This window comes from Esox lucius, chromosome 15 (genome assembly GCF_011004845.1).
Source record: "Esox lucius isolate fEsoLuc1 chromosome 15, fEsoLuc1.pri, whole genome shotgun sequence".
Classification (NCBI taxonomy): Eukaryota; Metazoa; Chordata; class Actinopteri; order Esociformes; family Esocidae; genus Esox; species Esox lucius.
Window position 1 is genome coordinate 13433266 of NC_047583.1, and position 22268 is coordinate 13455533.

Here is a 22268-nt window from a genome sequence, read left to right on the forward strand (position 1 = left end):
CCAGGGTATAAAATGGAATCACTGTGCCCCTTACACTCACCTAAAGGATTATTAGGAACACCATACTAATACTGTGTTTGACCCCCTTTCGCCTTCAGAACTGCCTTAATTCTACGTGGCATTGATTCAACAAGGTGCTGAAAGCATTCTTTAGAAATGTTGGCCCATATTGATAGGATAGCATCTTGCAGTTGATGGAGATTTGTGGGATGCACATCCAGGGCACAGTGATTCCCGTTCCACCACATCCCAAAGATGCTCTATTGGGTTGAGATCTGGTGACTGTGGGGGCCATTTCAGTACAGTGAACTCATTGTCATGTTCAAGAAACCAATTTGAAATGATTCGAGCTTTGTGACATGGTGCATTATCCTGCTGGAAGTAGCCATCAGCGGATGGGTACATGGTGGTCATAAAGGGATGGACATGGTCAGAAACAATGCTCAGGTAGGCCGTGGCATTTAAACGATGCCCAATTGGCACTAAGGGGCCTAAAGTGTGCCAAGAAAACATCCCCCACACCATTACACCACCACCACCAGCCTGCACAGTGGTAACAAGGCATGATGGATCCATGTTCTCATTCTGTTTACGCCAAATTCTGACTCTACCATCTGAATGTCTCAACAGAAATCGAGACTCATCAGACCAGGCAACATTCTTCCAGTCTTCAACTGTCCAATTTTGGTGAGCTTGTGCAAATTGTAGCCTCTTTTTCCTATTTGTAGTGGAGATGAGTGGTACCCGGTGGGGTCTTCTGCTGTTGTAGCCCATCCGCCTCAAGGTTGTGCGTGTTGTGGCTTCACAAATGCTTTGCTGCATACCTCGGTTGTAACAAGTGGTTATTTCAGTCAAATCAGCTTGAATCAATCGGCCCATTCTCCTCTGACCTCTAGCATCAACAAGGCATTTTCGCCCACAGGACTGCCGCATACTGGATGTTTTTCCCTTTTCACACCATTCTTTGTTAACCCTAGAAATGGTTGTGCGTGAAAATCCCAGTAACTGAGCAGATTGTGAAATACTCAGACTGGCCCATCTGGCACCAACAACCATGCCACACTCAAAATTGCTTAAATCACCTTTCTTTTCCATTCTGACATTCAGTTTGGAGTTCAGGAGATTGTCTTGAGCAGGACCACACCCCTAAATGCATTGAAGAAACTGCCATGTGATTGGTTGATTAGATAATTGCATTAATGATAAATTGAACAGGTGTTCCTAATAATGCTTTAGGTGAGTGTATATCAAATGTGACTGGGCTGTCATAATTAAGATGTGTCCTGCTCAAACACAGTTTAGTCTTTCCATACAAAGTCTTGGGCCTGAGAAAGGTTTATGGAGACTGAGGTGCTTTGGTCGACAAGACCATATTGAAAGAATCAAAAGATGACACTAAGTTTTGATTAAGACTAACAGGTGAAGCCAATAATACCTTCAAATAGAAACTCATGCCGGCCTATTTTCTCTAGTGATGAAAAGTACAGTATCTAACCTCATTAGGAGAGACCAAAGCGTCAAGTCACTAAAGAGCTGGCTGTGATTATGTGGTTGACTGGTGACATCTAGAGCCTCGGAAGAATACTGCACTTTTCTGAGGTTATTAAATCAGTTACATGGTTACTACATGCCAGAGAGACATTGTAAAGTGACTGCATTTTAGCAGACCTCTCTCTTTGAATTGAAACAAACCCTAGCACTGTAATCAGCAGGAAATGAAAAGCAGTTTTAAACACGGAGGTAAACTTACATTTATTTTCTCCACCTCCTCTTTGCTTTCTCTCTTCAGCTGCAAGAGGGCAGCCTGGTGCTCTGGAATGGAAATGAATATGTAGGACACATTATAATATCATTAAAAATGTATATATTGGATATTAAACTTAATTTCCAGTTTTTGGTGGTGGAGTATCATACAGATTTTATTTGGTCAAAGTTCCATTCTGATCTCTTTTGGCTGGCATATTCATTAGCACAAGCCATGCTTGTTGTAGTGGATAGACTCAAGGCAATGTGCTTTAAGAAATCCCCCCGAGATACTCTGCAGCCGGTCTTTGTGGGCTATACACACATTTTACAACACAGATTTCCGCTATCACAAGCATATCAATCTATGACCTAAACACTGAGTACTTAGACACTGAGTGCTTTGACACTGAGTACTTAGACATGTTGACAGTATGTTCATAATAGTGGAAATTGTGGAAAAAGTGTTTAAAAAATGTAAATGCTTGTGTAGCCAAATATACTTTAATATAAAAACATGAATACAATAGTAGTACACTGTATAAGAGTGTCACCATTTTTTTAATTCCAGTTAATCAAAAATACTGTGATAAGTCAATCAAAACAAAACATTGTTTGTTAAAATAAAGGAATACATTACATCCAGTCTTGACTAAGATAGCCACTTCTTATTGCAGCCTTTTGCTAACCAGCTAGTAGCTTCCATCACTAAATGCAATGATACTTCAATAAGCTATCTAACATTATTTCTTTCCCCACACAATTAACACCTTTTTAGTAAGCAGTCAATTTCTTAGTCTGCTGTCCTACTGCAATATTACAATGTAAGGAGTTGTGCTTGGGTTCAAGGGTGGAAGATATTGTGGGAGATAGATAGACTAAGCCGAATACACAAATGCCTATTGCACTGGAAATTAATCCCAACTAATCAAGGACAAGTTTAACTTATTTTTTCATTTGGGTGGAATCTTCTGGGAACATGATTAGTTACAGCTCAGCCGTTAGAGCCTATTCAGGAAACCAAACTAACTTGTTTCACATCTGCTTGCTGGTGAAGTGAAGAATACTACATTTCAAACAGTGCTTGATTTACTTTACCACATCATTTTCTAGTAAATTACATTGAAATATTTCTTACACGGTCAACATACATGTGAGGATAAGAATGTTTGACAAATCACATCAAATTATGGGTATTTTTTCTATTTGTGTTATCCTTTTTCAGGTTTCAAAGCTAGTATTCTTAGAGTGAAAGTAGAGTAGTTAATGGTAATGGTTTATGGTAAGGGAGTGTGCTTTTCTGTGTGACAAAGCATAGGTGTGTCTACAGTAAATGGATTTCAGCACACACATAAGCATGTACTTTGTTGTTAATCAGGACCTTTGCTCAGTCTTCCAAACTCCATGATCAGTGAACATGGCCTGAAAAAATGCTTGGCTTCAAGCAGAAATTTCACATTTCCATTAAGATATTGTAAAACCTGTATTTTTGTCATATTTTGGAAATCTGAGTATATTGTTGGAAATCTGAGAAACCAGCATTTTTTAGTATGGACATTGTGATCTACTTTATAGGGACCCTGCACCAAACCCACCACCCCGCAGCAGCTTACCAAAACCTGGCCCTTAAAAACAACAATCCGTAGTTTAAATAATAACATAAAGAACACCCATCTGTGTTTTGGTTAAAAAGAAAAAAGCTGAACGAATGGACTGGAGAAATGGAAGCACTCTGAAATCCATAGAAAGACCTATGAATGTCAAGGACTGACCATGACATAAATGTCATGAATTTACCTGTTTGAAAGCTATAGAGTTTGTTAACATATACACTGTGAGTAAAAATAGGGGACAGTGTGAGTTCTGATTGTGTGTGATAGTCGGATTAAGCTCAGGAGGCATTTGTAAGTTCAGTTGTTACCCCAAGATTCCTCCAAGATTATCACTGAAAATGAGAATGTGTTCTCAGTCACCCTCTCCTGATCAAATAAGACTAAAATGTACATATTAATACATTTGTTATTATTCCAGAGCTTAATGGTGCATCAGAACAATTGCCCAAAACTGATGTTTTTCTTTTATGTGACACCAAGTATGGGCTGCGTGTTGTGATTAGAACGTAACAACACTTATACATGTAATAACCATACCATTCTCCAAAAAATAAAACATATTTTAAATATTTGAATTACTTGTATTGCAAATACAAACAATGACATGTATTTGAAGTAACTGAAATGCCCAAACTGAAAACTAAAGTTATCTGGGTACATGTTCTCTAGTAATTTAAAAAATCTATTCAAAACCATTTCTGTATGTTACTACCAGAAATATTGACAGACAACAGCATTAATGCGAGGAAAGGTTTCAGTGCATTCACGATTTAAATGGATTTAAGGAAAATCCCAGCCACTGACTTAGTTGGCCATGTAAATACTAACAGAGCTACTCTACATGTGTGTGCCTCCTTTCTATTAGATTAACCTGACCAATTAGGAAAGTAAGGAGAGTGCCTAGCCTGGATAAAACTGTGGAGGCAATGTGTTAATTCTGGTTAACACTATTTTACCTTGTGAGACTGAGGTACAAAAGACATTTGCGTACAGGTGTTTCAAAACAGGAGAAGTATGACAACGTAAAGTATGTTCAGACTCCATTATGGAGCAGGCCCTTACCTGCCTCAGTATACCTGAGCCCCACCTTTTCCTCCTCATCCTTGGGCTTGGGTGGAGGCCAGATAGCCTGAAGCCGCCCAGGGGTCCGGTCCTCACTGTCTGCAGGGGAGATGGACTCAGACTGGGAAGAAAGACAGCAAATCACACCTCAGGCACCTCTCAAATCAAGACCAAGAAGAACCAATTATGGCAGTGCCCAAGAAAACACAACATGCAGTTCAAATGGCAAATTCACACATTTAATATATTTTGAAAATCTTGGTGTTCTAAAAAAACAAGGAAAAAGCAGTTGAGTTGGACAAAAGCAGTACATACTCTAGACTCTGCTGGACTTTTTGGCTCAGCGCTGAGAGACTTGGAGGCTCTCCCAAAGATGGATTTCAGCAGATCCTTCTCACTTTTGATTTTTTTCTTGACAGCCTCTAAATCCACTGACTCTGCTCTATCCCATTTATCAGGTTTGGAGCTTTTCAAGCTGTCAGTGACAGCGTCTGAGACTTTCCTGCTGTCTGCTAGTGGTGTGGTGGGGATGTGCTCTGGACCCCTGTCTGCTGCCACCACCTCCCCCCCTTCAGGCTCCCTGTCTCTGAGCTCCAGTGGTGTCTCCGGCTGGTCCTCGGCCTTGGTCTCATCAATGCTAAGCAGCTGTTTTAGCTGCGGTTGGAACTCCCTCTTGGCTTCAGACATGGGCTTGGGCTCAGATCGTTTCTTGGGGGCACTGCTACTGGAGTTGATCTGCTCAGGGAAGTTCTTGGCTTTGTCGACAGTCTTTTTCAGGCTCAGTAGGGCCAGGTCAGTGTCTCTCTGTTTGATCTCGGACACCGTTTCCCTTTCATCCCCCACAGCCCCTTTCTTTAGAACTCGCAGCCCGCTAAACAGGGCAGGCAGCTGGAAGGAGGGGGCCTGGGAGGAGGCTGTGGCCCTGGAGGGAGCTGAGCTGGGCATGTCTGCATCATGCCTCCTGGAGGTAGCCTTGTCACCATGGCCCTTGAGAGAGTCAGAGACAGGAATGGCACTTGGCGGATTGTCAGCAGTGGACTGTCTAGAAGCATGTTCCACGACCGGGATAATCCCAAACACACCTTTTATCATTTCACATTCAGGCCCCTTTACTAGGCTGGGGGAAGGTGACTCTGCTGCTGGAGGCCTTGACTGACAGAGGGTGGAGGTAGAGTCTAGACAGGGTACATGCTCTTGATGCTCCTCAGTTTCAGTGTTTCCCCCCGATACGTCCTTCCTCCGTTGAGGCTCTTGTTCCTCTGGCTTTCCTGATGGCAACATTGGGTTGTCTGCCATCGATGTCAGAGGATTGGATGTGTGAGAAAGTTTAAAAGGTGAAGCCACTGCGGAGTTGTCTCCAGCACACACGTCAGTAAGTCCTAAAACCTCCTGGCTCCAGCTGAACTGTTTGGCTATTTTGTGGTGACGATGGCTGGACCCCTTGGTGCCCATGGCAACTGTATCCACACAAACCTCACCAGGCCTGGGATCAGTGGACATGCCTGTGCTGCAGCCATTTCCAGGCACTTGTTGTTTGGAGACAGAGGAGATGGGTCCAAGATCTGTCCCACTGTCAGATCTACCCATCAACCTCGCTGAGAACAGAACAGAGGTGTCTTTCAGGGATCTCTCTAAAAGACTGTGCTGTTTGAACACAGGGTGCTTTAAGTCTGTCTCAGAGGCACCTCTTACAGCGCTAGCATGCAATAACCGACCCCTCTTATCATCGCTCACGGCCACTATACAGTGATCATCATCGGGTGGGAGGGGCATTTCAGACGCTGCACGCTTGTCTGATTGGCTGAGGCTGCTGCTCCCCTCCTCGTCCTCAATCTCTGTATCACTGCAGATCTCCACCTTGGTGACCTGAACCAGATCTGGGTCAGCAGTGGACATATTGTCATAGTTGTAAGGAGAGGTAACAGAGCTCTTCTTTCTACTGGACTCATTTCCCCATGATTCAGTCTTGTCCTCAGTATCAAGGATTGTGGCCTCTCCATTATGGAGTACCCTACCTCTCACATCTCCCTCAGCTCTAAGTCTGTCATAACTGAAAACATCACTTTGATCCACCACCACTGTGAGATAATCATCTTCCTCAGGCAGAGTCCTGAAAGAGGTCAGCACTGCAGTCTCTCCAATCAGCTTTTGAGGTTCAGGTTTATCCCCATGTGTAAACATAATGGAGATCGCATTGCGAAATGAACTAGACTGCTGCTTCCCCTGACCGTCAGAGCTATTACTTACACTGTCCATTTTCAGCAAATCCTTAACTGTAATGTAACATGTACTTAGGCCAGTTAACTCCTAGCCAGCCAACCAGCTAGAGAGGCTACCCCAGCCCAGGGTGTCCATTCAGAGTGTCACAAAAGGCTCATCTGAACACCACCAGCACTTCAACCTGCCTAGCCGTGTTCCACTTCAACTGTTTCCAGTGAACAAAAGGCCTTTGTGTGGGCAAATCCTCTTGCTCCTCTTACCCACTCCAGGAGGGCTCCAGTTATAACTCCTGCTATCCTATAATCCTGTTTGGCAACACAAAACCCTGCTATGATGCCTGTAAAAAACTTTCTCTATCTTTTATAAACATTCTATCCTCTAGGTCACCTTAATGGTCACAGACACAATCTCAAGTGTTCCAGAACATCCAGTGTTGTAGAGTCGAGTAAAATTCCAATTATGCGCACTGTGAAGTCAAAGCAGGAAGCAAGTTACGGAATAATCTCTCAGGGAATCCAGGAGCAACAAATTCTCAATTCTAAGGAAAAAGTTTTTAAAATTCAGACTTGTTCTGGAAGGTTCCCTTTCTCTTCTCCTACCGCATAGAGACCTGAATCAAAGTGACTGCAGGTTACACTCCTGAAGAAGCCGTTTTTCTTCACTCCCTGCGTATCAGAGCACAGGAGATATCTGTGTTCCTGAGAAAAAGCCTTCAGGTTGGAAAGGAATGTGCTTCACTGGTCTACCCGGTCTGGCTCCGCCTCCACCAGACCTCTCCTGCCCCGCCTGGAAGGGAACCGTCGCAGCAGGCAGCACAGGTGTCTGGTTACTACTTTTTTGCGCAAAATGGCAACCGCAGGTAGCTGGAGCTTTCTGTTGCTTACCGATGCTTTGCTTTCACAGTGCAGTGTAAACAGAGTGGGGCTGATAGCTTGTTAGCTAACTAATCTCCTGGTGATCAGGTGGAGAGCTGGGGAGGTCCAGCCCAGTATTACTCCGCAGTTCTTTCTCTCTGCACTTCTACAGAACAGGGCTTAAGCTGTGGTGATTAGTCAGTCTGACCCTGCTGTTGCCGAACCCCTACCAGAGCCAAAACTGAAATCTTGTGTAGTTGGTAGCTTCAATCACACCAATGGGCTACTGTGGCAACATTTTGGTGAGTTTTAAACATTGCTACAGTACATTAGGAATGTCTGCACAATAGATCATGAACTACACAGAAATAGATTACACATTATGATTTAAAATAGACTAGTATCATTACACTGAAAAAATATTAATTATGAATATAACTTTTTTTAATTAATAACTAACTTGTATTAAGCCATACTGGTTAAAGAAATGCTCAGCCAATGAAGTTAGCCAATTCATTTTGGTAAGAAAAAAATATTTAGGCTTGCTTACAAAAGCATTTGACAGTGTGCAACATGAAGCCTACAAAACCTGTTGCTTCAAAGACATACATTATGCTTAGTACCACCCATCTTGTCTTTGAACTGAATGGGCACTATACCACCTGAAAGATTTGAGCACAAAACAGAGCACAGAGGCCTGCATAGTACTCAGTGAAATTAGGGCAACTTGTTCACTGATCTTCTAGAAGGAACTTGAAAGTTTCCGTTGGCCTTACCAGTTCACAAGTTCACGCCTCAATGCATTACAACAGAGACACGAAGATTATGAATGACCAATGACCTTGTAATCTTCAAACCCCATACCAAACCAGGTATGCGGGTTTGTGTTGAAAGACAATATTTGACAGCAATAATAATAAAACTCTATAATTATTAACAGTATTACAAAATAAAATTGATAACGTACTACAAAACATCATGACTTAAACATTACTTTAGTAACTCTGCTTTTATTGGTTTTAATCCTTCTGAGGATTAAAACCAATCCATAAATAGTCCAGAGCGCTCTGTCCTGATCAAAGCTGTGGCAGTCACAGTGATGGACAGAGGAAGACCCATCTAAACATCTAATAGGGACCACAACACAGTGATTGAAAAGCAGCCTGTCAATTAACCAGCATTTAACTTGAAAAACATGATGCCACAACGATGCAATCACTACTGTACTATTCCAACTGGGACCACACCACAAATAAAATGCCAGCTTGGGACACACCGCAGATAGGTATGTCAGGGTCATTATGTGGAGCCAGTCTAGCGGAGAAAAGCACAAAAGATGACCACTCATTTAATAGGCTTCAACAAAGATCGGGGAGTGTCAGCTATTTACGCTATTTACAGCTATTTACACACAACCACAAAAACCATGATATTCAAAGAGCACAAGGCAAGTTCAGCAAGCAGTTTCTTCCTTTCTAATATGACTATCTGTACAGCAGCTACACCTTAAAAAGAGAACCTTGAGAAGGAGTCATAGGGATTCCCCAACAGTTTAAATGTGAAAAATCCCTAAAGGACCCTTCATTTCTTTTCAGGGTGTAGAGAGACAGTGCATCTAGAGTAGATCTTTGTGTTGGTGTGTTTGGCTGTCTTAACAAAATCAGGTGTCCTTGCCTGTAGTCAGAGTCATATTCTTTTATCAAATGCCCCAAATAACACAGAGTCATTCTGAACAAGTTCTTGAGACACGGAACATGGCATCTACGCCGGAAGAATTAAGAAATATATGAAGCAAAAATAGAAAAATAGCAAAAATATACATAACAATGTAAACTAGCAGCAATTTTAGAGAGTGTAGAATGGGGAATATGAACAATATGGGAAGTATTGAATATTGTAATATAAGTGAAATATGCCTGAATTTTATAAATATAGGTATAGCAAACATAGCTGAGCTCTCTGGGCTCTACTCACTAACAAAAAGTGAGTTAAATACTTTGCATGACACAATCAATCCACCTGAACATGGTCAAAAGTGGCTTGACAAGTGGAAGTGGAGTTTAGTGTTTCTGGGCCCTGTGCTCTGGGAACAACCTCACTACACAGCAGCAGATCCCAGGCCTCTTCAAACGTAGGAACACATGATCAGGCGGTTTAGTCCTTCAATGGGGCAGAATACTCACCGGCCCCCAGCCCTGACACACTTCACTGCTTTCAAAGTGAATGGTTCTATGAAAAGGAGGACTGCTAATGCTAACGTGAAATATGTAGTCATCATTCAAGGCTAACTAGGGCCCAGAGACTTTCCTGACCATGTGACAAGGGAAAACTCCAGACCCCAGTTACAACGTGGCTCGTTTCTTTTTCGTTGTGTGGTCACATGCCCCCTGGGGACAATGTGCCGATGTTAGGCCACCGCGTGGACGCCGGAGCTCTCACCGCGCATTCCAGTCGAGGGTGGTATGGGGTCTCTCCGATGATGTCATCCTCTGGAGGCGTGATCCGCAGGAAGTCCAGGTGGTCAGGACGAGAGGCACAGTGCAATGGGTCCTGGGTCTGGGAGACGGCATCATCCCCATCCAGCATCCAGATGTCAGTTTCCTCTACACACACACACACACACACACACACAAGTACACAAAATAATATAGCATATGGTTATGAGTTATTGAATTATGTGAAAGTACAGGGTCATTAAGATACAAAGAGCAACAGAGCCAAAATACATCAACCTGGCTGAGATAGAATGCAGGCATTAGTATCTGTTAAAACCAAAGACACAGAGCAGGCCAATCTCTGCTGCAGGGTACAGACGGCTATATATAAAATGCACTTAGCTTGCCTTGCTTCAGCCTGAGGACTGCCAATGCTGATCTAATATCTTAAGAATTATAAAATAAAAGTTTCCTATAAAACTAATGACACAATCCTATATGGATGTGAGAGCTGAATATGGATGATTCACTGGCCACAGGGCTGTAAAAAGGTACATTATTTGGAGATTGGTACCACCACAGATATACAGCAGGGGTATATCAATGGGTATCAATCACTCTACTACAACCTAAATGAAACAAGCAAAAGCATGTGTGCTTATTGTCACTCACAGTAACAGATTTGGTCAAAACTGAACGGAGTGCAGTGGAGTGCAACCCTCGGAAAGAGAGTAAATCTGACTTCTGATTGGAGAAGGTTGCATTCTAGCCAAGCTATTGCGTAACAGAGCTGCTAAAACGGGCCTCATCAATAAACTACAGGTATTCAAAGAACATCATCCTCAAACTCATCCGCTCTTGCAGCCTACAGGACATGAAAGATTGAGGATATGATTCCATACTGGAATCATATCCCTTTGTGAATCATTGCCCAGAGACAACCATAACTATTGTGCATTCCTCCTCCAGGCTCCAACCAGAAACATTGCCATGGGGAGCACAAAACACAGTGGTGCCTATTATATGGAAGAAACCCTCACATCCACATTGGCACACAGTAAGTCCTTCCTCCTCCACAGTCACGCCTGCATTCCTCACTTTGCGAGAGGCACTTGTGGCAGGCAGAGAGGTGGGTGCAGCAGAGAAATAGCCGAGCCACTCATACTCAACACAATGCTCAGTGGCTTCCATTTGGTCATACAGCACCTCCTCAGGAGGATCACACTGATATCCACTCATTTGGTCATAAAGCACCTCCTCAGGAGGATCACACTGATATCCACTCATTTGGTCATACAGCACCTCCTCAGGAGGATCACACTGACATCCACTCATTTGGTCATACAGCACCTCCTCAGGAGGATCACACTGATATCCACTCATTTGGTCATACAGCACCTCCTCAGGAGGATCACACTGACATCCACTCAATCGTTTGTTTGGAAAGATATTGAGCAGCTGTTTCACCTGCTGTGTGCTGCCATCACAAGCTTGCACTAAAGCACACTTCAACATCCTAAACCGCAGCAGAGACCCAGTCAAATAGTCTAGAAAAAGTATATTTTCAAGCCTTGATGGCACAGAAAGCAGTTGGCTGGGAAGCCCTATGGGTGATGCAAGAAGGTCGGCAGGGGTTTCCTGGACTCATCACGCTCCAGCGACTCCCTGGGGCAACGCGGGCGCCTGTAAAGCTAACTGAAGTTGTCAGGTGAGTAAGCAGGCCCTCAAGCTTTGACCCACTTGACTACCAGGTTGGAAATCCACTGGAAAATCTTGCAACTCTTGGATTTTTACCCGATTCCCATGTTTTTCTGAGATATATTTACACACAGAAGGTTAAGCAGATACTGATTCTTTAAGCATGCATAACATTCTGGTGGAGCATCAGCTCCCCTCCCTGGATGTGATTGTAGCCCATGGAAAAACCACTGTTTGGTGGCGGGACAGGATCAAACCTTTTAATGAACAAAGTAATTATATTCACAAAAACCAGCCATAACCCAGACCCAGTCAGGGTAAAAAAAAATCCCCATAGAGGTAGGAATAACCAGACTAAACACCACCTATAGGAAAATGCCAGATGACATTCTAAATTGATGTTATAGGCTAGTATAAAGATGGGTGAAAGGTATTCCCCTTTCTCCACTCAGATGTGTTTCCCTTTGAAAGTAAGCAATAAATGGAATTCCTTTTTAATGTGTAACTTCTTACATTTTGCAGATCCAGGCTGGTCTCAGGGGAATATGGAATTTATTCTGTGAAAGTTGAATTTGTAAGATAATACCATAACTTAAACCATAACCACAGTACTGTGTTACCTAACGTTAACCTTAACACTTTTTGTTTTCTAACCTTAACACTATCCTTAACCCTAATGCTGTGATACCTAATCTTAACTATAATTTAGAACATATTATATGTTTTACTAGCTTTCTAAACATATAATAGCTTTTTTGTAAATTTGTAACATGCGTTTTGGTAGTGCTCTGCAATGTACCCTAACGTCATATATCAAACGAATCAACTGTCACAGGTAAATGTATTAATATGTTACAAATTCCCCTGAGACCAGGTTGGCAAGTCACACTGGATGTGTACTCCTCTCCTCCTGTGCAGAGTACCTGTAGGTGCTGTTCACATCAGTGATTTGTTTGCAGCAGTGCAATTCAAAGAATGTGCCCACATGATCAAGAGAAACTTGGGTGGGAAGCGGCCTCAATCAGTATTTTTACACTCGTCATCATCAGTGTAGAGCATGCAGATATTGAATTAATCCTTCCCCAAAAATGTTCTACATTTTCCCAGATTTTGTGTAAATCTGTGGACATTAGCCTTTTATCGCTTAATCTGTAACATAAGGTTTGTTGGCCATTTTTAGTGAATGGTAATTGTGTGGTTTGGAGACGCAGCAAACATTTACAAAAATGAGGCAATTAAGGAAAATGTAGACACTTTTGGCAAAGACTGTGGGAAATCAGATGAATATGACCACTTAAATCAGCAAGCCAGCCAGAACTATTTTGTTTGTAAATTCTGTAAGGTAATTTAGTTGTGATTTTACATGTAAATGCAGTCTACCGTTTAATGTCCTCCACCTACAGTTTGGGCACCTCAAATGGTTTCAATTTAGTTGTGAGAACATACACAGACCTGCATCTAAAAATTACTATTCAGCCTCAGTATTTAACTAGTTGAGTTATTTTTACACAGACATTATTACCGCAGCTCTGAAATGCAGAGACAGGCAAAACGGCTCTGGCAGTGAAGTATTCATTAGATAAATATATTTTCATTATGATAATGCAGCAACGCACTGCAGAGCTCAACATCCAGCAGACATGGTGATACTGAGGACAGTTTGGAATCACCCCAAATGCAGTCAAGGCCACTCCAGTCCCATGAGGCTCAATATCACTTTAAATCCAGTTTAAAGATCAGCCACAGCAAAACTGGTCTAAGTGCAGCTAAATACCTGATGAATGATGCCAATCTATCAGTTGATGGCTGGGGGAGAAGGACTGCCTTCTGTCATTTAAGCCAAACAAAAGTTATTGGCTGACCGTGGAACCTCAGGCATTTTCTGAAGAAAAAGATTGCGAGAAGCTGTTTTTGTTTTGCCTAGTAAAAACAGAATATGCATTTTTTAAATATATTAGACTGCTGAGAGAGGACCAGTTTAAAGTCCAATCGCTCTTAACAGGCTGGGTGGGAAATAAACATGTCCGAACAAAAACATTCAGAGTTTGTCTTCTAGAAAGAAATCTGGCCAAGAAGCAAAAAATGAAAAGTCTTTGTATTCATACAATTTAGGGAAGAAATGCTAGAGGTTTCCAAAGAACAGGGTATAATCCACAATCCAAGGAATACAGCAAAATAAGAAAATCCAGAATTCCGATAATTTGTAGTCCACTTGTGACTGACAGCAGGGGTGCACGACAGCTTATGACTGTACTTCTTCTGGTAATAAGTAGGTCGTCTAATTCCTGAATAAACAAAAACACTAAACACATTAATGGCTGGCTAAAACATTAGCAGCAAATACAGGGCCAAAGCAGCAAATGGAGAGCAGGTGACAGGATGTTGCTGTAGTTGCCCCTCTAATGCTAAATTTACATATTCTGCACTTTGAATCGCTAATTTAGTATATAGTCAAGAAATCACTTTAAAATGTTTGGCCCCAATGTCATTCAGTGTTCCAGGGACCTTGACCTTGAAGACAATTTTAGACCTGGGACAGCAGGTGGGTGCAATTAATAATGAGGTAGAACAAAGAAACACAACCACAAGGCTATTTCTTGTGTGTACTGGACCCCCAGCATCGTTGGTATGTTCGTCCAGGATTTGTGAATGCAGTGACGCAGATGTATATTAGGGAGGTGATTAACACCACTGTCAAGGTGGATATCATTTTAGTATATTGCAGTAATTTGATAGTGGTGACAAAATTGAGTGGTGACACGATGTTGAAGAGCTTGTGGTCGGTCATTGGAAAGCAGCTATGTGCCTCTCATTGGTTGTGTGGTGCATAGGCAAAAGTTTGGGAAAATCTGTGCCATATAGTTCATATTATACATTTAAATTATGAAAAATAGCATCATAATGATGAACATCAGATTTCCCACATAGTCAATCATAGTCAACAGCCAGTAGAGACAGGCAGGAGAAATCTTCCAGGGTGGTTGGCGAACCCCCAACCTTCTGGCCCATGGCCTCAACTGCACCACAAAATCATGCTTAAGTGGTAAAGCAAGCAGGCAAGTTTATTTATATATTCATACATAGAAGCAATGAAATGTGCTTTACAGTGAATAATAAAAATACTAAATGCAATGGAATTAAAACAGTCAGATTGTTACAATTCTCTAGCTCAGCTGTCTCTAGTAAAGTCGATATCCACATAAAAACAGACTTGCTACAGTGACTGCCAGTTGGGGTAGAACCTCTAGTTGGAACACCTCCAAAGTAAATAATAAACTACCCTGGTGATAGCATATTGAGTATTTAAGTCAAGGCAGACTAGACCATGTCATTGTCAACCCATTACTACAATATATTACAGTGTATTCTCAATACTCAACCAACAGAATCAATTGCATAGAGCTCAGAATAGTACTCTAGCAATATTAAACAATTACTGACAAATGATAACATACGTATATTTAAGCAGCTGCTTCTTCCCTCTTGACATTTTAAGTATGGTTTGTCCCTGGACATAAACCCACAACCACTGCGTTATGGTTTTACCATGTTCAAATGACTGAAGTACAAAGGACCACAGAAATTAGATTTGAGACCACTTTGTCTAGATGCACTGTTCTTTGATGACAGGCACTATACTCAGAGCTGAAAACACAAGCAGCATGTTCTTAACTGAGGACACAGGCAGCATGTTCTAAACTTAGCACACATGCAGCATGTTCTAAACTGAGGACACAGGCAGCATTTTCTAAATTGAGGACACAGGCAGCATGTTCTAAACTGAGGACACAGGCAGCATTTTCTAAACTGAGGACACAGGCAGCATGTTCTAAACTGAGGACACAGGCAGCATTTTCTAAATTGAGGACACAGGCAGCATGTTCTAAACTGAGGACACAGGCAGCATGTTCTAAATTGAGGACACAGGCAGCATGTTCTAAAATGAGGACGCAGGCAGCATGTTCTAAACTGAGGACACAGACAGCATGTTCTAAACTGAGGACACAGGCAGCATTTTCTAAACTGAGGACACAGGTAGCATGTTCTAAACTGAGGACACAGGCAGAATTTTCTAAATTGAGGACAAAGGCAGCATGTTCTGAGCTGGGAACACAGGCAGCATGTTCTGAGCTGGGAAAACAGACAGCATGTTCAAAGCTGAGAACACAGGTAACACGTTCTAAACTTAGAACACAAGCTACACGTTATTTATTGAGAATACAGACAGCAGTCTGTGAAGGTGTTAATAGGGCCACACTGCCACCATCTGGACAGGAATAACTAAAGAGAATCTGTTTCCCAGTTGACACACTCAGCAGCACAGCTCTGAACATCCCCGTAGCTCTGAGAAGAAAGACACACTACACTGCATAGGTTTTGAATACCAACACTGAAAATAGGTTTTTGCAATATTAACTAGAAAATTTACTGTTAATATTGCAGATACAGTACATTCAACAGTTCATTTTTAGAAAATCAGACACCAAACCAGCATAATAACAGAACACTGAACGTGTAGAGAAAGTGAAGCTGAGAGTATGATTTAGAAAGCACTCTGCTGCATTAGGTAATGAATTCACTTATTAGCTTGTGCTCAGGGAACACTTGGCAGTTACTTCATTAAACACACAGACAGTATTAGTGTTAGGCTTGATGAAGCAGGACTCACTGGCACTAGGGAAAACAAGGCTTCCCTTGCTATTAATGTCCAACTGCCAAGGGAGACTAAAGCATATGTCCGCCGGACCGAGAGATATACATAAAACTGCTATTTTGTATCGCTGACCTGGGATCTGATAAGCCCCCTTTTCAGGGTAAAGCCTGGAATTCACATTGGACAACATCACCTTGTAAAACTCATACCGTCAAGTTGTCTTGCTCTAGCTACTGTAGAAGTACGGTATCTCGAGTTCAAGCTTCAAGGTTTATTTGTCAAATGCACCGAACAACACTGCGTCATCCGGCACAATGAAATTCTTGTGACATGGCACCCGACAACTGCATAGTTAAAGTTAAGAAGAATGAGTTTATAAGCAAAAATATAGCTAGAGAGAAAATAATAATAAATCAACAATATACTGTACACTATACACTTGCAGCAGTTTAAGAGTAGTGTAAAACTAGCAGCAATCTGTGTAGTATCATTGATATAGCAGTAATTTGGGTAGTATTATTGAACATTTCGATATGGCAAGTATGGCAGAAAATATATATAAAGCATTGTGAAATTGCAGAAATTGGTAGAGTTATTGAATATTATGGACATATGAGTGCAATTGTCACAATCTAGGATGGAGGCAGGACACAAGCGCAGGGAGAACAGAGGACATTTAATAAATGAGCCAAAACGGACAGAGACAAAACAGAATATTTGATAAAAGAACTACGACAGAACCAAAATAAACCACAGAACCAAAACAGAACAGCATGACGTTGGGGTATCACCAAACAAAGGATACAATAGGGAAGAAGGAACCGAAATAGGGTCCATGATGAGGGAAAACAGGTGCGGGCAATAATCAAAGAAAACAGGTGTCCGTGTTGAAGTGAGGGAGAGAGGGGCGTTGGATTCACTGGCACGGCAAGCCTGCCATGCTAGGACATGACAGCAATAAGCTTATGGATGGTGGCATAGCACACGACAACTACAAACTGAGTATTATGATGAAGAATTTACACACAGCAAAAAATATATCCAGAGGATAAAGCAATAATATACATAACACTGTACATAGCAGCAGTTTATAACTGTTAACTAGTAGCAATATTGGTAGTAGTGTTGAATGTTGTAGAATGTTATGGCAGTAATAAACATAAACAAATTTAAACTAGTATCAATTTTGAAAGAGTAGGATGGAGAGTATGAACAGTAATGTAGAAGCATTGAGTATTATATATACATATGAGTGTAATGTGCTCATGAATGGTACATACAAAGGAATATTCTAATGTCCATAAAAGTACCTGAAAGGACATCAGAGCATCTGGAATGTTCATGTGTGATCAGTATGATCATGGATCACTGTTACTGGTTGAAAGGGCGGTGTGTGTCGTCAGGGCGATGGCCTCATCCGTAGATCTATTGGCGGTATGCAAATTGAAAGGGGTCCAAGGTGTCAGGAAGGTCAGTGCTACAGTGCGGTAGTTGTTCAGGCAGGTGATGGAAGGTACTGTCTAGAGCAAGACAACTAGACAGTATCAGATTTACAAGGTGATGTTGTCCTATGTTAGGGCGAAGCACCACCACACAACCAGTAAGTACGGTAACTATTCCGCCCAAGACCTACGGTCATGTGAAAAAGTAAATACACCCATCAAAGTTTTTTAATTGTTTGAATATATTTGGACGCATGGATATCGGAGTTAAATTCCATGGCCTCTTTGGCCATAATCAAGGTTAAAGTGCATGGGTCAGCTGTCAAAAGGAAACTGCCCAAACTTGACCTACATTCAGGCAGGTCTCACACCTCAAAAATAATATTAAGATACAACTGTTGTTTGCCAGACAACCCTTGGGTAAAGACTAATACTACTGGAACAATGTGCTTTGGACTGATGAGTCAAAGGTGGAGTTGTTTGGTCGCAATGCCATGCCATGTTGGGCAAAAATGAAACAATGCCTTTGAACAAAATAACCTCCTACCAACTGTAAAGCATGGAGGTGGGGGCATTATGGTTTGGGGGTGCTTTGCTGCCTCAGGGCTTGGTCAACGTGTAATCAGTGAGTCCACCTTGAATTCCATTATTGTAACAAAATTATTGAGGAGAATGTGAGAATCTGTCAAAATGAAAGGTGAATCAAACATGTATCTTGGAAAAGGAATATGATACAAAACACACAAGCAAAGCTACAAAAATATTGGCTCAAAAAGACTAAATGGAGGGTTATGTAAATTCAAAGCCCAGATCTCAATCCTATCCAAATGCAGAGGGGGGACTTGAAGAGGGGAACTTGCATGCAAGAAAGCCCTAAAACATGATACAGTTTAAGCAACACTGTAAAAAATAATTATAGTTACAAAAAACTAGACTAGCTAGATTGAGTTATTTCAGCAAAAAAACACAAGCTATTGAAGCTATGCATTTCTTCACTATGAAATTGCATTTTGGTTGATTTTAATTGCATAATTTGTTAAAAAATATATTTTTTGTTGGTGATTTGTTAAATTGGGTTACCTTTATTAATAAATGTGGTTGGAATTTACTCAAATGTCCATACAGTATGTCCACTCCAGGTAGTGTACCTTTCACATTACTGTATAATAACTGTTTTTCACCTTCTCCCTGTAGATACAGGCTGACAGACAGGGCTTGCTGTGAACCTGCAGGTGTTGATTAACAGAGCTGTGCTGTGAAAGTTTATAAATCAGTGTGTGAACTGAACGGCCGTCAGACACAGTGAGAAAGGGAACTTTTAGGGTTGGGCTGGGGGAGATGGAAATGGGTTTTGCATCGTGGGGCTAACAGAACATGGCCTCTGCTAGTCAAATGTTGCTAAAGGGTCATCTAATGGCTGATTTTAGCAAACCCGGAGATGTCAGGCGTGATTCTTGTTCAACTGTTTAATATTTGACTCTCTGAAACAGTTGACTCTCTGAAACAATCTTCATGTATTGTGCATTACAAATATGGCAGTCTCTCTACATGGCAGTCTCTCTCTCTCTACTCCCCTTTTCAACCATACTCACTCACATTGGTGCGCAGTGTCCTAGTTCTACTGCTACTATAGTACAGACAAATCAATACTCATTATTCTACTATGACTGAGCCATGTGGTTCTACCCACGTGCTTGGTTGACTAGAAACTCCATCATCTCCCATCTGGAGGCAGACTGGACCTTATTTATCTTTATTTCCTGCCTGTTGTGCTTAACTTTACCCTGCTCCCATTGTTGTCTGTGGGATGTTGGGTGTCTGTTTGTCTGTCTGTGTATCTGTCTGTCAAGGCACTGGTATACAGAGGTCGGGAGGACTAACAGTTTCCGACTCAAGGCAAAGAAAGTGTAGAGTTTTCTCTGTCTCTGGTGCCCTGAAGAGGAGAGCCGTAATATAGCATGATGTGATGCTCAGATTCCTTATTCCCCACTTCCAATCACTAGCCTAGAGATGGGGAAAAAGCTTTTGTAATAAAAGATACCAGCATTAAAACAGCCTTTCAATAGATGACTTATACCCAAATGTACATGACATGCATATACTGCATGTTATGACACATTGTATGGTACGAAAATGGTGATTATTTCCAGAAAACACGTTCCACAGCAGAGGGGGTTCTTTGAGCAGTACTTTTCCTCTGGTTGCAATAAAGCTTAGATAGGCATCATGAGAGCAGAGCAAAGCCCTCCTACCTAAGCGGGCTTGGGACAATCCATTTCATTATCTAAATAGAGCTGGCCCTTGTCCTCTGTGAGAGAAGCAGTATTGCATTCCCAGCATGTTATGTTGGACCCTCTGAGAGGGTAGGGAAGACAAGACAGGAACTGACTCCCGGGCTGGAGTGATCAGTTCCTTATGACCTGGTCCTTGATTGGTTTATGTCATTAAGATATTATTTAGGGTATCTCAGATTGAGCAAAGAACACTGCCTCCTGCTATGTCTCTAAATCTGTTGCCGTCATTTCTGCATTTTTTAAAGCAATTTGAAAATGGGATATAGGCTTAGGCACGTTAATTAGCTTATGTTTTCTCCCCTGGAAAATCCTCCTCTGCCATGACAACAGTTTAGAGCAGTGTTAATTACATGATACACAGAGTGGAAATGTCTAATGTACCATGACTCTTATATTCTTCATTTTTTTTTAAACTCTTTTGACATACTTTAGCTGTATATGAATAAAAACAGCATGTAACATATAGTGCAATAAACATTTACAAACAGACAATAGTTTTGTAAATTTCATCTACATTCATTCACACTCCCCAATATATATTTTCCAACATTATTGGCAGAATTACCATGACAAACGCTTAAAATCTGACCCTGTTAGTATCTATTCTAGCTACTAGTATCTATTCTTTGGAAACATTTCAAGTGTAATTCATTATTGAACATGGACAGAAGAACCCACAGGGAGACTGTTCTCTGGTCTCTATTAAAGGGGGGGTTTAGGTGCAACACTTAGGTCCCATATTCCCTTCTACATACTACACTGTTCATGCAATGCAATACCTTCATGCTGTATGCTGGTGGCTGAAACTGTATCCTGTTCACTAAGTCCTTAGAGGAGAAAAATAGTAATTTACAGAATTCACACTGAACTGCCATTAACAGCACAATGTGAAAAAACTGAGAGGGAATTATATGGCTTTGAATTAATATCAACATCATATTTCTCTAACCATTTAAAGGCAGAAAATAATGTTGACCTTTCAGAGAAACAAGGATTTGTCTGTTTTAATCTAGACTTTTTCGCCTGCATTCCGGGAAGCCTGGTGATCGAGGGTCATGAGATTAATGAAAAATGAAAGAGGTGAAGACTTAAGCCAGCTCGGTGTGTGTGTGTGTGTTTGTGTGTGTGTGTGTCTGTGTGAATGGAGGGAAAGCATTACAACAATGCAAATAGATTGAGATGAACACCATACTGTATCTCTGTCAACATACACAGACACCATCCTGTCTGTCTTCACCATGACATTATCTGCCTAGTCTGTGTCACCTCCCTCATATAGTTCCTCTTTGTTGTAGAGGAATCCTGACAGCGCAGGACTAACACTTCTTACTGATCCAAAATCTCCAACTAATGAAGGCAATTTCACATGCATACCTCACTGGGTATTAAAAAATGACACTGTGGGCAGTCAATTGCTCTGAAAACCAGGCAAACCTAGTTCAGCCAACCTGCGATTAGAAGGGATGAAATTTGTTGCCCTCACTGGATTCAAACTGGGGTCTCCCATGTGACAAGTTGTGTCTTTAACCACGACACTAGTGTTTTGCTGTGTGTTGGTATAGCGTCTATGAACTGTATGGCTTTTGCCACGGTTTGTTTTACCAGCTTATTAGCCATTAATAGGCTTACTAGTATCTACTAAAACTTACTACTTGGAATAGTCATAAGAACTGAGCAATTTCTAGCGAGACTGAAGATGAACTTTAAACTGCCAAAGCTATTTCATTTCATGCCACAACAACGTTTGTTTTTCTTTAATTCGTTAATGGCATTGATACAATAACTATTCATATTCATGATGATAATTTACTTTCTCGTCAACTGAAAAGACAAGAGAATCATGGAAACCCCTCCTCTTTTACTGCCCAAGGGGTTGTCATCTATATTATCCCAAAAAGCATGTACGGATGCATACTTCAAAAATCCACCGGAAATAGTCACAATAAAACGGTAAACAGTTTTTTTTAGGCGTACTATAACGTAGCTACTGAAGGTTGTATCCAGCAAAGTTGTTGTCTATCACGAACAAATCCTAATGCATAATCTGCTTTGATTGTGGCGAGGCTCAAACACAGGTCCCCTGCATGGCAGTCTGCATCCCTAACCACTACGCTATTTAACAAGGGGTAGTCACTCACTCACTCAGTAAGAGACATTGGCTCTTCTTGGCCGACTCCGCTCTCACACGGTCCGGCAAAAAGACAGAAAAGGTACAGGCTTTATTGGTGAGGTAGATGTCATCTATATAGTTAC

General features: G+C 41.5%; 1 protein-coding gene across 6 annotated transcripts in view; it reads right to left on the bottom strand.

Annotated features, from left to right (window-relative positions):
* The window catches only part of LOC105015669 (formin-1), a 73779-nt gene that overhangs the window by 47413 nt on the left and 4098 nt on the right, over nt 1-22268 (bottom strand). For 4 of the 6 annotated variants that reach the window (XM_029125514.2, XM_029125515.2, XM_034297388.1 and 1 more), the window contains 3 exons: nt 9932-10095; nt 4419-4539; nt 1751-1812 (listed from right to left, as the gene is read on the bottom strand). In XM_029125514.2, coding sequence (XP_028981347.2) covers nt 1751-1812; nt 4419-4539; nt 9932-10095 — 347 coding nt within the window. Of the gene's footprint in view, nt 1-1750; nt 1813-4418; nt 4540-4733; nt 7458-9931; nt 10096-22268 lie in introns of those variants that run through there. The other 2 variants (XM_029125512.2, XM_029125513.2) reach the window with 2 other exon arrangements.